The following is a 22,437-nucleotide window of genomic DNA, read 5'->3' on the forward strand; positions in this document are numbered from 1 at the left end:
AGGCTCAATCTTCATTCGTTTCGAAAATGAACTCTAAATGAGTTATCTTAAGCAGAGTTTTTAAGCTGAGTTTTTTTATCGAAATGAGTTTTAGTTTAACTAATGAGTTTTAAGTTTAGGGTTATAGTATAAAAAATAATTTAATTTTTATAAAAAATTAAATTAAAATTGCAAATAATTATATTTAATAAGTTTATTATATATATATTTATTATACAATAATTTTAAATAACATATTATTTGTAGGATGTTCATAAATAAAATAATAAAAATATCATGAAATGAAATTCAATAATATAAAAATGTTTATAAAATGAGCTGAATATTATGAAACTCAAATTTGGCTTCTTTAACAATCTCGAACCAAACTTTCAACAGCTTGTGCGCAACTCCATTCGTTTACTGTCCTCACTCAGCTTAAAACAGCGCTGTTACAAACGAATCTCAAATCGTTTGCTCGAAGACGCCAGCTTAAAGCTGTCAATGGTTATGATAAGCGGGCCATTATACCTTACTATACATACATATATATATTTTTTAAACTATTTAACGTTGCTACACATTTGCAGCTCATTACACGATTATCAACTTTAAGCGGTACAAAACACCTTTGCCAAAATGAACAGAATCAGCGAAATTACTCTCTCCATCATAGCATTTATATATGGAATTGTTTGTCAGATTGAACTTCAAATTAGGTAAAAGATCATATCATACATCTCATCCTTTTGTTCTCGCTTTACACTGTACTTCAAAATCCTACTTCCTCTTGCATGTCACCAAACTGTTGCAAGAAAAGATATCACAGCTGCCATGTAACAACCTAATGCCAATACATCAGAAAGAGCTCAACTTCCAGCAGCATATGGTGTAGAGATCTGATCCAAAAATTCCCTTTTGTTATAAGAGTACCTGAAGGAAGCTCGACCTGTTTCACCTCAATAGGTGCTATGACAGTGGCAACTGCCCTGCTAGAGGGTCAAGGAAACCATAATGTCAAGTCCATTAACAGCTTCCATCTCAATCTGGAACTCTTATCTATTAAATGAGGCAGCCGAGTTATCATCATAGTGCCCTCTCCATGCATTTCCACTGTCAGTCCCACTGCAGGCTTGATTGGGAACTGGCAGACTACCAAGATCTCCATCCAAACTCATTTGCTGCACTTCGGCAGATGACAATATCTTTATGCTCTGAACACAGCTTACAAACTCCCTGCAAACAATTAGAAAATACACATTTGAGCACAAGCAGATCAGACGAGAAACAAAAACCAATCTGCAAGTTTAAGGTTCACGACTTACTCCCAAGGGTCATCTCCAACAAGAAGTATGTCATTTTCGTGATCCACGTAAACTAACTTCCAGTCAGAACTTTGTGGATCTTCTAGTTGCCCTTCAATACCAAACATGCGGGCCAGATCATGTCTAAGCTCACCATACCCTTTATAACGGGTCACATCAATAGATCTTCCAACAGAGCCACGCTTTTGAACCTTCATAATTTTGAACCAGTGTCAGGCATTTAAAATTTTATAAAGTTAAAAACTAAACCAACTAATTCTGTACTCAGAAAAACAAAAAGTTGAAGAGATCATGGTATAGAACTGAAGGTGCCAAGAACTAGTGTTAATTAGAGATGAATTGTTACTTAATTGCATCAAACATCTAGCACTGCTTTTTTGTCCATGTTTGGATGAATGGTAGAACATCTAAAAATCTATCACAATAAAAATTAGAAAAAGAAAGGAAAAGAGAATTTTGTTGGGATAGAATGTATAAGTGTATGAAAGTGCCACATTGGAGAAAAGATGTGCAAAATGAAGGACATATAAATGGGAAAGACTGTGGACCTAATCTCTTAAGGTTTTGAGTTAGATGTGTCAAGCTCATGAGTATCGATCTCTTGAAGTCTCCCAGCATTTTGGGCCCTCCTATTCGTAACCATTCACTTCGTGCTAGGTGTGAGTTTGTTCTTTTATTACTTCCACCTTGATTCTAGAAGAGTTAATACTTTTTAAGAGGGAGAGAGAGAGAAAGAGAAAGACAAGACAAACCTTTGTATATGTACGCATGCGTTGAGTCTGGTTAGCCCACAATCCACCATTCAAAACACCAGAATCATTTATTGCAACATCATTGGAACATCCAGGCTTGAAGGGTATGTTTGGCACTCCAAATGATTGAGAGCTTATCGCAGCAGTGGACAACTCTGTCTCAACATCTCTAGGAGTCCCACCATAATTAGTTAGCAAGTTTTGAAGATCTTTTTGGGAGTCATATCCCCTTGACAACAAAGTGTCAGGTGCCAAGCTATCAATATTAGTTGCAAAAGGTAGACTGATCCTAGGATGTGATTGGACATCACCATCCAAACCAAAGGTAGGGAGCGAGAAATTTTGTTGGCTGTTACCAGCGTCCAGGCAATATGATGTTCCAGAAGAAGTAATTTCCAATTGATCAGTCATTGCACCTTTGTATTTTAGTTGGTCTAATCCTTTTGAACTGGGAAACTCATGTTTAACTTGAATATCAGACTTGCTATTAAGCTCCTGAACTAGATTAGTTGCACGCTCAATCACCGGGTCCCCCAGTAATACAGCCGGTGATTCTTGGTTTCTGTTCAGAAAATTTGATGGGGAAATTTGGCAGTTATCAGTGGAGGGTGAGGTTGAACAAGATGGAGCATCTCCATCTGTAAGAGTGGAATGGGCTCTAATTGTTGTAGGTGACTTCTGTAGCACACGGGAATGATACACGGGAAAGGATTGAGATTGCATGAGTGCTGCTGTTGAGAAGCTATTGCTACTGAGTGGCTGACTCTGTGAAAGAGGCGACTGCTGGAAGTGCTGGTTTTGTTGATGGTTCTGCTGTTGTTGCAATAGCTGAGGCTGCAAAGGTGAGCTCGTAGGGGAAAGCAATTGCTGCTGCTGCTGTTGTTGCTGCAATTTCTGCAGCAATTGCAATTGAAGCTGCTGCTCAGAGAGGCTGGGTTGTGATAGTTGTTGCACTTGTGGCTGTGGCGGTGGTTGTGGTTGTGTTCTCTGTGACAGGTTTTGTTGCAACAGCTGCAGTGGGGACTGTTGCAATTGTGTCTGCTGCTGGTGCCTCTGCAGGAGGCTAGATTGCTGCTCCATTTGTTGCTGGAACGGAGTATCCTGTGGCAAAGAGGTCAGCTGATACGAACTCTTATTAGCAGGGGGGATATTTTGGGATTGGGTATTGCTTGCTAGTAGCTGCTGCTGCTGTTGAACCTGAGAGTATACCATCTGTTGCTGCAAATTTTGATTTGAAATTTGGCTAGGGGTAACACTACCATTATTTACAAGAGGTTGGAATATGTGCTGCTGCTGCTGCTGTTGTAATTGTGGAGGCTGTTGTCGTATTTGTCGAGGCTGTGGCTGCGGCTGTGGTTGTGGTTGTGGTTGTGGCTGCGGCTGCTGCTGCTGCTGGCTCAATTGCTGTTGCTGTGGTGGTTGTGGTTGCTGCCTCTGCTGTTGTTGTTGGGGATGAGGCTGCTGCTGCAGCTGTTGAGGCTGAGCTGGCTGCTGTTGGCTGATATTGGCCTGCAATAATTGCTGCAGTTGCTGCTGTTGGGTCCATGTGGTAGATGGCTGTGGCAGCTGGCCAACTTGGTTTTGTGGATTTGCTTTGTTGAACTGGATACTTGGTACGGACAGGCCAGGGGCTTGAAAATTCAGTAACTTTGAGGGATCATCGGTGCTAACGTTATTATGCAAGGCATTAGAAGGAAGCATGGATGGGAAGTATCCTGCTTGAGTAGCTGGAAATTGATTATTTTGTTGCATGCTCATCCACTGAACTAAACTCAAACCAGGGAAAATCGAGCTTGGGGTATCTTTCATTCCAAAGTCATCTCCAAGCCAAGGCATGGCTCTTTTAAAAGCATTCTCAATGTCAGACTCATCATCTGCAAAACAATATTAAGGATACGTTATGATGAAAATGTGAAAGGGTGTCATGCAAACAGATTTACTGAATTAGCAACTACGGAAAAGGAGAGTGATATATCAGGTGGACCAAAATTATGCACATGGGGCTATTTGACATCAGCTACATAAAACGTCACTTGGAAAGCAATATCATGAGCTTTTTTGGATCTACTTGTGTCCAAAATTTTGTTTCTGCAACTGATTTCCAGTTAAAATTTGGCTTTCCACTTGAGCAAAACTGGTCAATTACCAATCAAGACTGAAGACAGTGACCACCTTATTTTCATATAATTATAATAGGCTATCAAAGTTCTAGCATAATTATAACAGAGTAATTTGCAAGCTAAGAATATAGTGTACATTATAAGAATAGGATAATAGATGAATTTGATTTACCTAGCATCCCTGGCTGTTTAGGGAACTTGGGTCTGAAAAATGGTGGGGGGCAAATGTAGAAAGGAGTTACTACAGGCTCAATCTCCCAAATTCCAACTCGGCTTGGCCGTTCACCAGCAGTTGATTCATCCCATCCAACCTATAAAAATAGTGACAGGCTTCGACTAAATCATAAGTCAATGACAATGGTATTTGACTTGAATAAACATCAAGTGAGAACTATCTTGAAGCCAAAAGCAAGATGTCCACACACAAGTTAAGGAAAATCAAGTTAACAACCAAAATGAGCAGAAATTTGAAATCTAGATATGCACATCCCTTTAAGACCATACAATAGAAAAATACAATTAATGAGCTCATGATGCTTGCAAGATGGTTAATGCAACTATGACCCTAGGTTATATGCGAATAGATTAAAATCAAGAACCTCAAAGACACAACATGCCAACATATAATTTGTATGTGGATAGATGCTCTCATCTTTTTATGCATAAATACACATCAGCAACTGAGTTAAAATATCTGATAATCATGCTAGACTTACAAGCAGCTAATAATACCTGAAGATTGCGCCACTGTGATTTTTTCCATCGCACTGGATCCAAATCACTGATGCCAGTGATTGTGCCCATGTATCTACGAACTCCTGAATCCTCGGTCTCAAACATCATTCTGAATCTCATGCCCAGTGAAACTTGTGTATACATTGCTTTATTATACTTGGCGAAAGGAATCACAAACTCAGAAGGGCTTGCCCTATTTAAATCAAGTAAATTTTCTCAGGCATGTCCTTCATAAATTACTATTATCTATTGATAAGATAAATTAAGATAAGTCAGCACCTTGGATTGTAAAATACAGTAAACGGGCTGTTATTAGCGGCAGCATGAGCTGCAGCAGCAAGAATTCCAATATGCATGCTGTCACTGGATATGACTGATGAAGAAAGTGCTGGCTGTTGTTTATTAGCATGCCTTATACCCAAGAGAAGCTGTGACTTTTCATCTCTACATCAAATCAGATTATTTCAGCTAAATACAATAACAATCCAGCTGAAACTTTTTCTCATCAAATCCCCATCTTATACCTTATGAATAGAACAGAATCACCAGCAAATAGTCTTTTTGTGCTCACAAAGACACTCCAACCTGTAGTCAGTAGATGTCTTTTCGGCTGACCTGTGATCAAGGAATCCACAGTTTAATGTACTTTTCAGCTTTCCTAGCAATTTTAAAATAATAACAATAATAAAGACGTAAAAATCTCCTCAATTCAAATAAAGAAGAAAAAATCTCCTCAATTCATGTTGCTCAAAGCCAAAGTATATCAACTATAATAAAATAAAGCACAATAAAATTCATTCTATTTTTGGAGAAATGCCAAAAAAATTGTCAAAATCTTATGGAAACTCAGATTTAAACTTTCCAGATTAAAACCACATTAGGAGGAAGGAACCAGAAGAGATGATTATATTCATTTACACCAGAACTTAAAAGACAGGCAATTGCATTTCCAATTTCATGTATTCATCTACCAAAATTATTCAAATGTTTACATACGAATTAGGCATATAAGCAGATGTGTTAAAAGTGGCCAATACCGCGATAAATATGTCTAAATGTCCATGTATTGTCATGTAGATCTTTGGCTACCAACTCCAGTGCAGGTGGTTGCATTGAATAGTCCTATCATATATAATCATTGCATGTATTAGAAAGTAAATATATAATGCACAATGCAGATCTATGAAATTCTAAAATTAGAAATATGATTTGAAATTATTGTATTCACCAGTGGTGGGAAAATCTTCTCAGCTGCTCGTCGAGGAACAGAGAATCCACCATGTGTGCTTGTGTCACTAGCTGTAAGAGTTTTGCAGAAGAATTCAGTAGGTTGCCTGCTTTGCTTGAGGCCCATTTCAGAAGCCAGTAATGCTTCCTTGTCATACTGTAGAATAGATGTTATAAGCAATCTTCCATATGTCAATAAAAAGGAAACAGTCAAGTTATTTATTCGTTAATATTAAAATTGAATGGCTGACCTACTTTGCTTACGGGTTGAAGGGTCATCTGAGCATAGACCTCATCAGTTTCTACATCAGCCTGATCAAACACATACATAAATCAGTAAATATACAGCTCTGGAATGTCACAATTTTTTTTTCCTTATTTATTTCACTTTGTTCATTTCCTGACCAGTAACCATTTCAAAATTATGCTATCACAGTGATACTTCCCATGACTAACAATCATCTTGCACTATATTAAACCTCCTCAAGTAAGCTGAACTAAAATAAAGATATGCATGCATAGACACCAAGTACAGGCAAAAGGCCAACAACAACTTACCACCAGGCGCAGAGGAAAAAAGACAGAAGGAAGGGGGAAGGGGGGCAAGTGGGAGCCTTAGCCGTGCCACCCCCCCCCCCCCCCCCCCCCAAACCTCTTGCACACACACACACACATACGTGATAAATTTTATTTTATTTATATTAGTTATTGGCCCCCCAAAATAATTTATATTGTTTTATCATCATATAAGTAATGTGAAATATTTGAATCATTTGTTTCTCATCATATATTCAATAAATTTTTATAGCAATGACACCCTCAAAAAAAATTTTTTTATCTTAATTACACTCTATTATGTCATTTTTTGAATATATAACTTTGACCCCTCAAAATATATAAATAATGAGTGTAATTAACCATTTTCAAATTAATTTTATATATAACATTGGTCCCTAAAGAAAATTTTTCTGGCTATGCCTCTGCTTACCACAATCTAATTATACAAATGGGAGTCACAAGGAAGGATACAATCATGCATAATAAATATCAAATTTATTCAAAAATAACATTTTTCTTAAAATAATCGAATTACTATAAAGCAGCTGTTCAAAGCAGTGAAGGTTCTCATACATGCAATGTGACATTATGAAGCATGCAAATCAACTTGGAAGGAAGGTTGGGATAGTTCGGTATGAAATCAGTCTCCTTTTGCATTGATGCTGCAACCTGAAAGTTATGTTGCCACAGAAAATTCCATTACAAACGACAATCCAAAATAGTACCTCTGCTAGATTTAGTGAAGGCAACATACTTGCTCACTGTGGCCTTGAGGGAAGTAAACAACAAGACTTCCAACTGGAGGCAGAGAGACCAATGGCCCCGCACAAGCATGCCATAACTCCGAATTAATATTCTTCCTTTCTCCTGTTCTCAAACAACCCAGAATATAATCAATATACAAAAAAAGAAAAAAAAAAGACCATAATTAATTAGATAATTAAAAATTCCCATTTTTCTTATATAATTCAGTCAGAATTACAAAACATAAGAAAAGAGATCATTCATACACATTCTACTGCTTTGTGACCCTCAAGAGATCTAAAGGAGTATCATTTTATTCAAAGAGAAACAAAGCCACTCCTGATGAAGCCAGTACCAAGTAACCAAAAAAAAAGGGGGGGAGGGGGGGAGGGAGGTGGAGAGAGAGATTTTATTTCTGGCTCTGAAAAAACCATATTATTGATCATAAGAGAGCTATAACTATAATGAAAATATTCAGAACACACGTATTTTCAGCTCCATTGTTTGTCTTTATAGTTTATATAAAGAGAGAGAATTTAAAGTTATATGAGGAAATTTCACTAGACTGCCAACAATCTGCCATTTGGATTTACCAATGACATATAGAGATTCAATCTTCAGTATTTAAAAGATTCAGAAATTGAAAATTTTAGTGTGTGATTAAAAAATATATGCTAAACAGATTCATAAAAAGAACTAATAGATTAAGAGATTGAAAAGGGCCGTTAAACTCAGCATTAAAAAAAAAAATCCTAATCCAGTTCTTAAATTAGTAGTTTATTAAGAAAACAAATCTCACTCTACAAAAAAAAAATTTCAACAATAAACATATATCGTGCTAAATATATATTCATATTATTTCCCAAATAGGATTATTCCAAACTCAACATGGTTACTCAAAAATAAAAGAGATGCAAGTAAATTAACAGGAAATTTCAATTCAAATGCAAACATGCATACTATATAGCATCAGGAAACTTTGATTTTCAAAACTATTACTCGTGCAGGAATAAGCTCCTAAGAGATTAAGGGGAAAAAAATAAGATAGAAAGAGGAAAAAAAAACGGCTGTAAGGATAAATATCAAAGGAACGGGATTGCACCAAAGACAGCTGAAGCCTACCTTCTGCAGAATTAGCCATAAACCCATTTGGAGGAACCTTCATTTTTGCAGAGTATGAATAGTATAAATTGCTCCTTCAGCAAATCCAATCACTTGTTCTCTTCCACACAGATATTAACCATATACCTCTACACCAAACGTCAATTTTTTTCCAACATAAACCGGCTTTAGCTCCAAAACCATTGCCAATAATTGCAGGATCATTTCACTTAAAGGAATCAGCTTAACTGCTTAAAAGAGAATTTTTTTAAAAAATCCCATACAATCCAAGAAATCAAACCTCAAATAACCAACCAACTGGCACTTAAATTACCCACGAAACTAAAAAAATTTCCTTTCTCAGCTATTTCCTCTTCTACCACATCTCAATAAAGATCAAACTCAAAGAACCCAAAAATAAAAAAAGGAAAGAATCAGAATGTTTGGTGAAAGGGAATCCAAATTTCCACTTTATAATTCATTTAAACAAAAAAGGGTAAATTTCCCATTTCATTTAGGATCAATAAGGACCAGACGGAAAACTGACTTATCAGCGAGAAATCAGAGACCGAAACAGAAGCAAACGCAAAAGCAAAGATACCTTTTTTATTTATGTGAACAAGCCGACATATAATAGACTGATACAATCAGCTCTCTCTCCCCAACAAACAGAGAAAAATGTAACAAGCGTGAAAATTAGTTTTTTTTTTTTTTTAAGCAATTAGTTAATTAACTGCATAATTAGTTAGAGTTAAAATTATTTGACCACCAAGCATCATAGGCTAATAATTAACTTAGTGAAATGTTTCATCTCAATTTGGCTCTTATATTAATATAATAATTAAATATTATATTTATTTAAATATATAATGAGAGAAAATAATGAATTTAGTGATAAATTACTGAGTTTAGTGGTAAATTTGTTCTTATAAAATTATATTAAATCAAAAATATCAATCAATAATTTAGATTAATAATCTAAAAGAATTATGAATACCATACCTAAAATATCTTATTTTTTATAAGTAAAAAAAAAAGATAAAATTATTTATTATTTTTAAAGATTATTTATTAATTTATCATTTGGTTGAAAATTTTACTTTTTGTGGTAATTTAGGGCTGAGCTATATTCCTATGGTTATTTTTGACGCAGTTGAACGTAAAGGATAAAGTTTATTTAATAACATTATTACTATTTTTTATAATTTTATTTATTTATTATTATTTTCAATGTTGTGTTTGTGGCTTTTCCCTCTTATTGGGCCTATTTCCTGGAATCTGGACCTACCCAAATCATTATTCAATTAATTTATTTAGTTCCTTTTTAAGAAAAAAAAAATTCATTATAAAATAATGAAGTAGTATTGCATACAATACATATTGATGGAGTGTTCATTAATTAGATGGAGTTTTTGTGCAATGGATTGACTTCTCAGGGAATCAAGGCTAAAGTTTGTTTGGTTAATAAGAAAACTATAGGAGAAATAATAAACCTTAAAACAAATAACAATTCATAATTAATAATAAATATTTTAAAATAATAATTTTAAGAACAATCATCATTTATCTTATCTCATTAATCTCTAACCCTTAAATAATAAGGCTATATTTAATATGACGTAATTAAAATTTTAATATAATCATGATTATATTATATAGTTAATTACGTTATTTGTTAGCATAAAAGAAATTTAATGTAATAGAATGATACTTATATAATAGAAATCATGCTTAAAGTAACATAATGATTATTATATATGAAATAAATGAAATTATAATTATTTATTTTGATTTTTTTTTATTTATTATCAACACTGTCACCACCATTACTATTTGATCATCATTGCTACTACCATCACTATCATCACCACTACTACTTGTTTATCGCTATCACCACTTTACCACTATTACCTTTATCACTACTTGGCTACTACCACTACCATTACCTCACCTTAACACCGCTTAACCATCGTTGTTACTATCACCGCCACCACTAACAATCGACTACCAATCATTGCAATCACTACAGTTTATTATTAACATTATAAATAAATTAAATATTAAAATCAAAATTATCATTACATTATACTATTTATATTTTTATTTTGTAACTAAACATAAGAATATAATGACAATTATATTACATTACATTACAACCTTGATTACATTACATAATTGATTATATTGCATTATATTATGCCTATCAAACATAAACTAGAAATATAAAGTTACCAAAATATAATATAATGCAATGTAATAAATTATATAATACAATCAAAATTATAATATAATATAATTATCATTATATTTCTATATTTAGTTGTAAAATAAAAATATAAGTGATGTAATATAATGATAATTTTGATTTTAATATTTAATTTATTTATAGTGTTAATAATAAGTGATAATGATTATAGTAATACATAATCGAGTGATACTGATAATTAAAGTAGTAGTGATAGTAGTGACAATGATAATTAAAAATATTATTTAATATAAATAATATATCTATTAAAATTTTTATTTAATTGAATTACAAATATAATATTTAATGTTGGGTACAAGGTTAATCAAGTTACACATTTTCACTTTAAAATATTTGTTATCTTTGCAATTAAGAGTCAAAGGGAAAAAGAGAGGAAAGAAAAGGACACTTTGTTCATCAACTTTTTCTTATGTGATAGAGATTGAAGATATATATATATATATATATATATATATATATATATATATATATATATATATATATATATATATGATTTAAAATTTTTAAAATGATAAATAATATATATAGTTCTTGACTAATTAAATAAAGGAAGAGGAATTTAATTGCACATTAAGAATGGCCACCAGCTAGCGCAAAAGCAGGAGATCTTCACATGACACAAGCTTGGTGGTTCAGGCTTGGAACATCATTATACATCAATTAAAGTTAAGTATATGGATAATTAATAATTATTAATATAATAATTTTAGTAATTAATTAATGCAAGATTTGTTCATTTGAAGCAGTTGAGATGCTTGGCAGATCCTGATTTTAAGTGGCTGTAGGACCTGCCAACTTTGCCTTATATTCCTCTCCATCCCAACTAAATCAACCAGCCCCTCCTCATCCCCTTAGAAAAAAAAAAAAAGAATTTAAAAAAGAAAACTAATTAATTATTATTATAAATATAATCCACTCAAGCCTATGATGAGAAAAAACAAAGCCGCTCATGTTATGCAATCACTGTTCATAGCAAATGTTTATATATACCTTAATTTAAGGGTGTTTTCTTGACTTATAAATTTATGAAATTAATTTATAAATTTTAAAATTAAGTTGATTTGTTTATTTATAATAATTTTTAAACTTATGAATTGAGCTTATAAGCTAAAAAAAATATAATGATAATTTAATTTTTTATTTTGGTACTTATAAATGTTATGCATATAAATTAATTTAATTAAATATTTTACTATATTATCCTCATTAATTTTTAAAATTTCATTATAAATCTTATTTAATATACTTTTTAGTTATTTTAATAATAAATATACTTATAATATATTTTTACCTTATCAGTCATTTATAAGCACTTTAATAAAACATATAACTATTTAAAATTTTAAATATTTATAAACTCATATTACTTAAACCAAATACAATTAAAAAAAAATCAATAAAATATATTTACAAATGAAATAGATTTTATATTTCGTGACTTTTTTTTTTCTTATTTCATCTAAATCATAGTTAGTTAAGAGCTGGATTATATATATATATATATATATATATATATATATATATATATATATATATATATATATATATATATAAGAAGGAATAAGTTTTAATCTTAGAGTAATTGAGATTGGCCTAAATAAGAAGAAATGACTTTAAAAATTAATCAAAAATTTAAAATTAAAATTTAATTGTTGTTATAAATACATGCAATTTCCCAAGTATGAGAACAAGGCAATTATTTTTACATTAATTTGCTGCCAACTTTTTTATGCATGAAATTGTAAGAGGAGACTTACATTAAATAATATTTGTATAAGTCTCCAACCTATATAATCAAATAACCAATCAAAGCAATGCCTAGGCCCTATTTACCCACCATTATCCTCATAGCTAGTATATGTCATACATTATGACCTTTTATGGTTTCTAATGCCCTCACATTCAAATTTTTTTTTTATTTACGCTTATTTATTTTAAAATTCACATATTAAATATATAAAATTTACATATTTATATTTTAAATTTATGATAAATTAAATTTATATAAGAATTTTCTCATATTCAGGTGACACATAAAAAAAAATTGAAATATGCAGTGGATGGAGGAAAATAAAGCATATTTATCTTTAGAACAAAAAAGAAAAGAAAGAATCAGCGTGTGAACCAAAAGAAATTTTCTCGAATCACTGCCAAAAACAAAGTAAAGCAATTATTTTTGCCTTGCCCAAAGTAACAATAGCTGTTGACAAATAATAAATTTTATTTAATTAATTATTTACACAAATAATTATTTAATATATAAAATTTAAATTTCATTCAACTATATTATTATTTTTACATTTTAAATTATTTCAATAAATCAAATATTCAAAAAGATAAATAATAAGCATTTATATATGATGATAATAATAATAGAACTTTAGAAAAAGATAAAAAGTAGCGCAATTAAAACATTGGGGGACGAATGGCAGCAGTCGAGAAAGGAAGGGAACCTCCCCAAGCATGTGCAAGCACACAGCTTTTGTCGGGCCAACTACCTCCAGCTCCGACCAGATGGTGGGGTTATTGTTCTCTAACATAAAATTTTCGTTTCTCATCAAATCCTATCGAATGGCTCTTCTCGATTCTCCGGTTGGCCACTGCCCCTGTGTTGTGTGTGTCATCTGGGCCTTGTACGGACTACGGATCTTTTATCACCATTTTATGCATGGTTCATCTCTCTCTCTCTCTTCATCGACTGACATTATGAATCAACTATTCATCAGCTCCAACTGTGCATGTACTATATATGAACATTGCAGGCTTCAGTTGACGAGCATATGGAAATAAATTAATTAGGAGACTTTAGTTGAGATTCATGTATTATTATGTATTTTGTACCTTAACTTTATAATAATATTTTAATTTTTTTTATATTCCTTTTAAATTTGATAAAATAAGAAAAAAATATTAGATATACACAGTAAATATATATCATTTTTCATAATCACGTTAAATTTATTTTTTATATTATAAAGAGAATTAATTTTTTATAGAAGATGAAATATTACTTTATATATATCGAGAGTATTATATAATCTTTTAAGGGAAATCATATTTTTAGACATATTTTGTAGAAAAGGAAAGGATTTTTTTTTTTAAGTAATCGAGTTTGGATAGAATTGCACAACCTTTAGATGCCAAGAAATTTCAGCAAAGTAACTGACAAGACATAACTAACGCTTAGTCACACAACTTCGCTTGTCATTTCTTCGGTAAAAGCTTTATTGCAAAAAAATTATTTGTAATAAAAGAATTAAATTTAATTTTTACATAATTATATTATTTTTAACATAATTTTTATTTTTTTAATAAAAATTTAAATTTAAATATGAAAATTAATATAAAAAATAAAATTAAATTAAATTTTTATAAAATTATAATTTTCAAATAAGGAATAAAGAAAAGCTTAGATCCTTACCACCCAAGTAAAATCAAAGTTGAAAATGTCTGCCATTGATAGTCACTGCATGTGATCACTGACGACAAGAACACAAATTATGCAAAATTCTCTCCTTCTATAGAGTAAGCTTAAATTCACATTCCACTAAGTGATTTATGTATATATTCATAAATTCAATCCACATTCAATAAAAATAATCAACCAAATATAATCAATACATTAGGAATATTGAAACTTATATATGCAGCAATTTCTAATCTCCTTCATTTCAAAATCTCTTTATCCAAGCAAAACTCCCGTTTAGCATCTTCTATATATATGAGCAAATTTTATTGATTTATTTGTAATTAATTTCATAAAATTTAATGTATATTGTTCTCTCACATTGATTTGAATAAAATATTGATGATATATATCAGATTTGGATAAACCTCTTCTCTTTAAATTAACTTTTGAGACGGAGTTAAACTCGATCCATTTTCACTTCATGGTATTAGAATTTATCTTTCTTTAATGTTAAATCATTTATAGATATATTTATCTATAAATTTCACACTTTAGATATTTATACCTAAACATGAGAGAGATTTATTATCTCACATTGATTTGAGATAAGGTGTTTGTGCTATATATTAAACTAGGACAGATTTCCCCCTTCAGAATAGCTTTTAGGATAAAAATTAGATTCGATTCATTTTCTCTATATAAGTTTGAATTTATAAATTAATTTTGTAAATTTAATTGATTTATATTAATTAGCAAAAAGCTTTTAATTGAGAGCATGAAGCAAACAGTACGTATGATTCCAAAGCTTACCAAATATTCCTTTGGCCGTGGCACATGACATGGCAATGTAAGTAAACACAATCCATGTTAATAATAAAAGATGAAGAGTAGTGTTTAATTAGTTTAAGCTAATTAATGAAAGGATTACTTGCCCACTAGGGGCAAGGAATTTAGATGGATGAGACGTTAGTATATCTAAAGACAATGACATGACATGCGTATATATATATACATATATACGATGGATCCACACCTACACCGTTAAACACGAGTCATGGTCCCTACACTTAGCATCAATACTTGAAAATTGTGGGGATCCATAGCTTTATGAGTTTGGTTTTCCATTGCCTGCTTAATTAATGTGCTACTTGTAGTAGTACACATCCGCCGGCTAAGCTAGCTCATATGTTTTTGTTCCTGGTTCATTGAACCTCAAGGACTTATGTGAAATTATCTGATTTAGAGAGTGCTAAGATTGCCGATAAGATCGGGTTATTGAGTTTAGAGTTATCTTCATTAAAATAGCTTAAACTAATTGAATTTGACTCTTCCTTCAATATTCTCCCTCAATCTCTTTGTAGCTAGCTGATGCGAGACTACAACATTTTTCACAATTAGATTATACTTAAGGTTTTTTTGTAAGGTCAATACTGTATGTAGTGGCCTATCTAAAGTTTGGTCACTTCTTTTTCACTTGTCTCAATTGTCTAATTCGTTTACTAGTCTATGAATCTACTTGGATTTTACTAGTTATAGCATTGATGATCATACTTTTTTCAGATTTCGAAATGTGACTTATTTTGATACCATGTGAAATTTTTTAACTTTGAGAGTATTCATATTGCCGGCAAAGTTTAATTGTTAGGCTTGGGGACTCTCTTTCTTAGCTTGTCCTGCAATTTTTTTTTATATAGCTAATTATGGTTATGCACGATTCTTAAAATTTAAATAAAATTGATGAATTGTAATAAAATTAAAAAAAAAAACATTACTATAAAATCAAATTATTCAAAATCGAACTTATATTTACTGCTTTGATTCAATTTTAGCTTTTTTTTATATCAATAATCGTATTAAATTAGAACTAAACTAAAGAATCAAATTTTTATATATATATGGATGTTTTTTATATTTAAAAAAAAAAAATAATAAAAAAAGAGAGAGTTGAAGTTGATAAAGGAACCACTAAGGTCGCAGTCCAGCAGGTGATTATTCAACCACATCATCGAATTGAAGTTGTTTTGTAATTATCCACTCAGACAGAGCAAACACGTCTCTGTAAAAGGTGGGGTTCAATCAATCGACTCCCAGATCATGACTATAATTACATACTTAAACATATCCGATTGGGTTTCTGTGGTTAAGTAATCGTGGATTTTTTTGATTAAAAAAAAATTGTGGATATCATTATTTATAATAAATTGAATTTAGATAAAAATTTATTTTTTTAATTAATTAATTAATTTTTTATTTTATCTTTATTTTTTATTTTTATTTAATTATATTTAGTAAAAAATTTAAAAAAATTTAAAGATTAGATATTATCTTTATAAATTTTAATTTCAAAGACAATAATTATTAATTTAATTTGTAATGTTAATATTTAAATTTTTAAAAGGATATAAATATTAATAAAATAAAAAAATTAATATAATTTCAAATGCTAATTATATTTTATTAATCTCATACTAAACCCCCAATAAATATACAAATATAGAGAATGTAGCTTCCATGTTACAAATATAAAATCCGATCATTAGGCAAAAAAATAAAACCACAAGTTTTTATAAATTATCAATAAATTTATACAATTATATATATATATATATATAAATTCTCTCCAATTTATAATAAGATAATTAATGGTTAGAAGGGTAAAATTCTTTGTGTACATATCTTAAAATTGTTATATTAAGATTCTGTTTATTTCATGAAAAATAATTTATATATAAAAAATATAAAAAAATATTTTTCATTATTTAGTTGTAATATTAAATTAATAGTATATATTTATTTCATGTATATATAAGTGTATTTATATTTTAATAAGATTATTAAAGTTTAGAAAACGAAAAATGACTTTCTCTTTTGAAAAATGAAAATCATTTTTCTTAAAAATAACTTAATTTTCTCGTTAATCAGAAAAATATTTTCTGTTAATTAATTTTTTTAAATGTTTCAAATATTAAAAAATATAAAAAATATTTTTCAGGAAAATATTTTCCACGGAGCCTAACAATTAATTTTTAAAAAAATCTGAATATGATGCTTGTGATCCTCTTGTAGAGTTTCGAATTCATATTTTGATATCTTAATAACTAATATATATGATGCATTTATACAATCTACACCAATCCCAATTCTTATTGGTAAGTAAAATGTTAAGCTTATATAGTAGGAGAAATTACTATTTAGTCCTTATATTTTAATGAAATTAATTAATTAGTTTTATATTTTAAAAAAATACTATTTAGTCTTTATATTTTGCTTCTGTTAAACTATTTAATCCATCCATTAAATTTTTCATTACTCAATGTTAATAAACTGTTATTTAGTCTCTCTATTTTAAGAAAACTAATTAACTGATCCTGTGTTTTAAAAAATACTATTATTTAGTTTCTTTATTTTAGTAAAAATAATTAGCTAGTCCGCATATTTTAAAAAGCACAATATTTTAAAAAACATATTCTTGAATAAAAATATAAAATTTACTGTGTGGATACTAAATCTGAATTTATAATTTTTTTTAATATTTTAAAAAACATAGTCTTGAATAAAAATAGAAAATTTACTATATAGATTCTAAATCTGAATTTACAATTTTTTTACTACTGTTCTAAGTATTTTCATCCAAATTCTTAGATATCATTTTTGTGTCTTCTCTATATGGAAATAATTTTCCTCGATTACTTAGAAAGCTAGGGAGACTGACTAACCTTTTTGTGTAGATAATTTGTATTATTTTTATCAAAAAATTAAAGAAAAGAGACGATAAGAGGAAGAAGAGTGTAGATGCAGAGAAGAAAAATCATGAAAATTGAGAAATAAGGGAGAAAAGATTAGAGTAGTTTAGATATAAAAAAATAATTATGAGACTCAATAGTTAATGGAATCAAATTATAAGAATTAATTATTTTTTTTTTCAAAATAAAGGAACTAACTAATTAGTTTTACTAAAATAGATAGACTAAATAATAATTTGACAGACATAATCAACGAAAATTGACAAATAGACTAAACAGTTTAACAAAATAAAAATATATGAACTAAATAATATATTTTTAAAATATAATATCAAATAATTAATTTCGTTAAAATATAGAGATTAAATAATAATTTATTCTATAAAATATGTTTAATTGAAGTTGTTAAAAAAATCCTTCTTAAATGTGTTAGTTATTAAAGGTAATAAAATTTAATTTAAAAATAAATTTAATATATTTTAATTATAAAAATTTTCAAAATAATTAAACAAATTTTAATATTATTTTAAATAATATTTTTTTCTTTAATTAAAAAAATAATTTTTATAAAATATATTTTTTTTATATATAAATCATTATCCATAAAACAAACAATCTTAGATAACATTGAATTTCAAACAAGATGGTAAGAACAAGAAGAAGAAGCAGCAGCTACCGTATTAGCTGAGGAGGTAGGATGGCAGTTAGTTGTTTACAATTATTCAAGCATTAGTTGATGCTGATATTAAAAGCAGTAGCTCTTCTGTACAACATCTCTGAAAACCTTAAATACAAAGTTCCTCTATTATCAATTAGCAATTATTATAACTTGAAAGTACACAAAACAACCAAAGCCCACCGTCATCACCTTCCCTAGCTAGCTGTATTAGGTTTCAAATTTCATTGATCTTACAACAGTTTGAGCAAAATGAACAAACCCTCCAAGGAATACATGCACAAGAGGCAGTCCACATTTATCCTAGAATGAAGCATTTAAAATTAAATAAAAGTTAGAAATGATTAATATAATATTTGAATTAAAAAGTGCTTTTTACATTATTTTTTTTTAATTTTATTTTATATGATGATTAAATATTATCTCTATTTAAAATTATAATAGAATGGATGATAAGTTATTCATTGATTCCTTTTACTGAATGTCATATCAGGTTCAATGATATGTACTTTCCTATGGAATTAGATTAAATTGAGGTAATTAACTGATGTCTCAAAGTCTTGAGCCTATAGGGTTATGACCTCATATCTCAATAGCTCTTCTTTTACTATTTAATTTTATATTTCAATAAAACATTTATTTAGTCTTTTTATTTAAAAATATATTATTTAATCTATTTATTTTTTTATTTATAGACTATTTAGTTCCTCCAATTATTTTAAAGCAATTTTTTTCCAATTCAATTATTCAATCTTTATAATTTGAATAACATAATTATTTAATCCTCATAATTTTAAATTCATCATCTATATATTCAATCCCTATCTATATTATTTTCTCTCCTTAACTAAGAGAAAAGTTAACAAGAGAAGCTAATAAGTTTATATACTAAAAATATAGAGTAATTAAATAGTATATTTTTAAAATAAAAAAAATTAAATAATTAATTTTGTTCAAATGCAGGATATTAATTTTTTTAAATTTTAGTGTATATATATATAAAATAATAATTCAAATATAACTCTAATAGTAAAATATATATCAAAAAAAAAATATTTTAGCCACTTATTCAAACCCAAAATTTCTATCACATTTTAGACTTAGAAATGGAATAGAGCGTCTCTTAAATAAGAAGTGAATTATATGAACAAATATTGGGTACAAATTCATGAATGAAACCCTAAAAAGCAAGCAAGAAGCGAGAATCACGGGCAGTAATGACTGTGAATAAGCAAATCAATTGTCCCCCTAAGTTATAAAACCCTAATGTATCATTGCTTTTGTCCCCTGTAGATGCCACCACCCCACGCTTCCCCAATTTACAAACCCTAAAATATAAAAGGAGAAGTCGGCTCTTAAATTAAATCATTTCACCGACAACCCTTTTTAATTATTTGCCTTTCTTTATTTCAATTCCTCGGCTCTGCTGCATGTACCCATTATTGCATTTCACGTGGTGTCCTTATTATATTATTTTTTTAAATAATATATAATTCAGTGACAAAAATGAACGTTTGTTACGAGATGGGTTTTTCTTTTTTCCTTCTTTTTATCCTTCAGATCTTCAAAGTTTTTTACCATGGAATTCTTCAATTATTAATTCCACTTCTCCACCCTTCCTTGATAATGCTACTGTGAATTCTCAGCTCGTTGAATGGGTCATTGAAATATTGAAATTACAAAGAAAGTAAGGATAGCGATCTAGTAACGGCCAATACTAAAATTATAGAGTATTTAAAGAATTCTCAAGTAATGAAATAGTAAATGCTAGTGACTTCAAAACATATCTTCGTGGGTATATGTAGTGTAAGATAAATTTTAATAAATGTTCATGAACTTGTATGGCTATAATATTATAATTTTTTAATTGTAAAATGTAATATAAGGTTCTTTCAACTTTTAAATTATATACAGTAAAATTTTTCTGACTTTTAATTATCGATTTTCTAGTTAGACACGTGAATAGCTCCAACGTGACATTTAATCAATATTTCTCTCTCATCTCTTATGCAAAGTGTAAAATTATTTTCTTTACACATAAATAATTATCCTCTCTACAGAGAGTAAAATAATTTAATTTACACATGACTTAATATAGGAAAAAGAAATAATGACTAAACGCTACGTTGGAATTGTCCAAGTCAACGTCTAATTAGAAGTTTGGTTATTGGAGATTAAATGGATTTTACTATGTAAAATTTGAAAGTTGATGGAGTTTTATGTTACATTTTTAAATTCAAAGATTATAGTGTTATAATTATATAAGTTTATGCACGGTTGTTAAAATTTATCCGTTTGGTATAATTATAATGTTATAGAGACTGTTAATGTTGTTGCCAGCATGTTTCGAGCATCATGCTTCCTTATATGTGCAATCTGATGATGTTCGACGTCTGTATTAACCATTTTATCTTGTGTCAATGTAATTCTCGTTGGAAATCAGAGTTTTGCCTTCAAATCGCATCATGCAGAGCTCAGGTATACTAAGCCAACATTGCACCAAACTCTAACTTAATCAAGCTAGAATTGTTTGAGCTGATCCTTAATTATGTGATCCAATCGATCTCCTAACTAGATAGAGATCGATTACATCTAAGAACTAATTCATTAAATTCGGGTAGGTTTATTACTAAATTTGACTCACTTAAGATCAGATTTCAATGTGAGCTATATCACCTAACAAGTGACATTTAGCAGGACACATAATTAAACAACCCAATTAACCAACAAAATCGTGCTTAAAATCTAATCTTGTTTTCAATTGATGTTCATTTAGTTAATTAGTACATCTAGAAATAATTTTAAGTAAAATTATAGAATCAAATTGAGGTTTTTAATATTCAGATTTTTTAGGTTGGATTAGAGTGGCAAAAAACATGTTGACAAACTCGAATGCTGCTTAGGGTTTGAGTTATTAATCTGTCACATTATCGTTCTTGTTTCCCTCTGATTAATTTAATATTTGTAACTACTGTTTATCAAGAACTTATTTTAAACGCATAGATAAAGACTCTAAGAATAATTTTATATCTTTAATACATCTCTGTATCAAAGAATGTCTATTAAATTTAATGCATGAGTAAGTATAAATTCATTTTATTTTGTATTAAAATATTTAATTGATAAAAAATTATTAAAAATATTTGAATTTTAAATATTTTAGTTTGAGAAATTCAGATATGGCATTAATATAAAATTTAAAAATAAATAAAAAGTGCATTAATGCTAAAATTCGGTTATACATAATTAATTGCATCTTGAAATTATGTTCAATGATGCTGTCTTTACTTAATCAAGAAACAACATTCTCATCATTAAGGAACCAAAAATTTTGAGTAATCTGTAATTAATTACAGAATAAACTTACAGTGGACGACAATTACATTGTTAAATAATCATTATTTACATTTCCACCTTTAGATTAAAATAAAAAAATTCCTACGATTTGGTCAACTCCTTAACTCATGCCTAATGATGACCAAAAGAATGCCTCAATCTTCCATCCTTAAAGGAGGAAGAAACGTTTCTTACTTGTACGTACCTATGATTCTGTGACCAAAAGGTTTTGCATCAACTTATTCAACACAAGCATGTGTAGCCCATTATGATTTATGCTATTCTCAATTAAATCCGACTTAACCTTAAACTCTTAACCCTTTCAACACCGATCATTGATTGGATTGAGTTTAAAAACCTTGATTATAATTGTTAAATTCATTATACTCAACTAAACATTTATCTTAAAAATTTGGGGTCGGTTATATGAATTCTCTTTCTCCATTCTAAATGTGTTAAATTCATT

At 29.3% G+C, this 22,437-nt stretch overlaps 1 protein-coding gene across 1 annotated transcript; it reads right to left on the minus strand.

The window, feature by feature from the left end:
- Positions 1 to 619: 619 nt before the first annotated feature.
- Positions 620 to 9,195, minus strand: LOC110644577 (auxin response factor 19). The gene is made up of 13 exons (XM_058145908.1): positions 8,563 to 9,195; positions 7,451 to 7,563; positions 7,270 to 7,365; positions 6,394 to 6,450; positions 6,140 to 6,295; positions 5,949 to 6,033; positions 5,436 to 5,526; positions 5,191 to 5,355; positions 4,909 to 5,104; positions 4,349 to 4,487; positions 2,057 to 3,930; positions 1,305 to 1,495; positions 620 to 1,215 (listed from the first exon to the last, which is right to left on the minus strand). The coding sequence occupies exons 1-13, from the start codon at positions 8,603 to 8,605 to the stop codon at positions 1,035 to 1,037; spliced, it is 3,387 nt and encodes a 1,128-aa protein (XP_058001891.1). The 5' UTR covers positions 8,606 to 9,195; the 3' UTR covers positions 620 to 1,034.
- Between the last annotated feature and the right edge of the window lie 13,242 nt (positions 9,196 to 22,437).

The sequence above is a fragment of the Hevea brasiliensis genome, chromosome 4, assembly GCF_030052815.1.
Source record: "Hevea brasiliensis isolate MT/VB/25A 57/8 chromosome 4, ASM3005281v1, whole genome shotgun sequence".
NCBI classification, from domain to species: domain Eukaryota; kingdom Viridiplantae; phylum Streptophyta; class Magnoliopsida; order Malpighiales; family Euphorbiaceae; genus Hevea; species Hevea brasiliensis.

Bases quoted from the DNA above. Each gene is read 5' to 3' on its own strand.
- LOC110644577 (XM_058145908.1), bottom strand. From the start codon at position 8,605: ATGAAGGTTCCTCCAAATGGGTTTATGGCTAATTCTGCAGAAG. The intron at 7,366-7,450 runs GTATGTTGCCTT...CATAACTTTCAG, and splicing joins CTCAAGGCCACAGTGAGCAA to GTTGCAGCATCAATGCAAAA. The intron at 5,356-5,435 runs GTATAAGATGGG...GATTTGATGTAG, and splicing joins GATTCTGTTCTATTCATAAG to AGATGAAAAGTCACAGCTTC.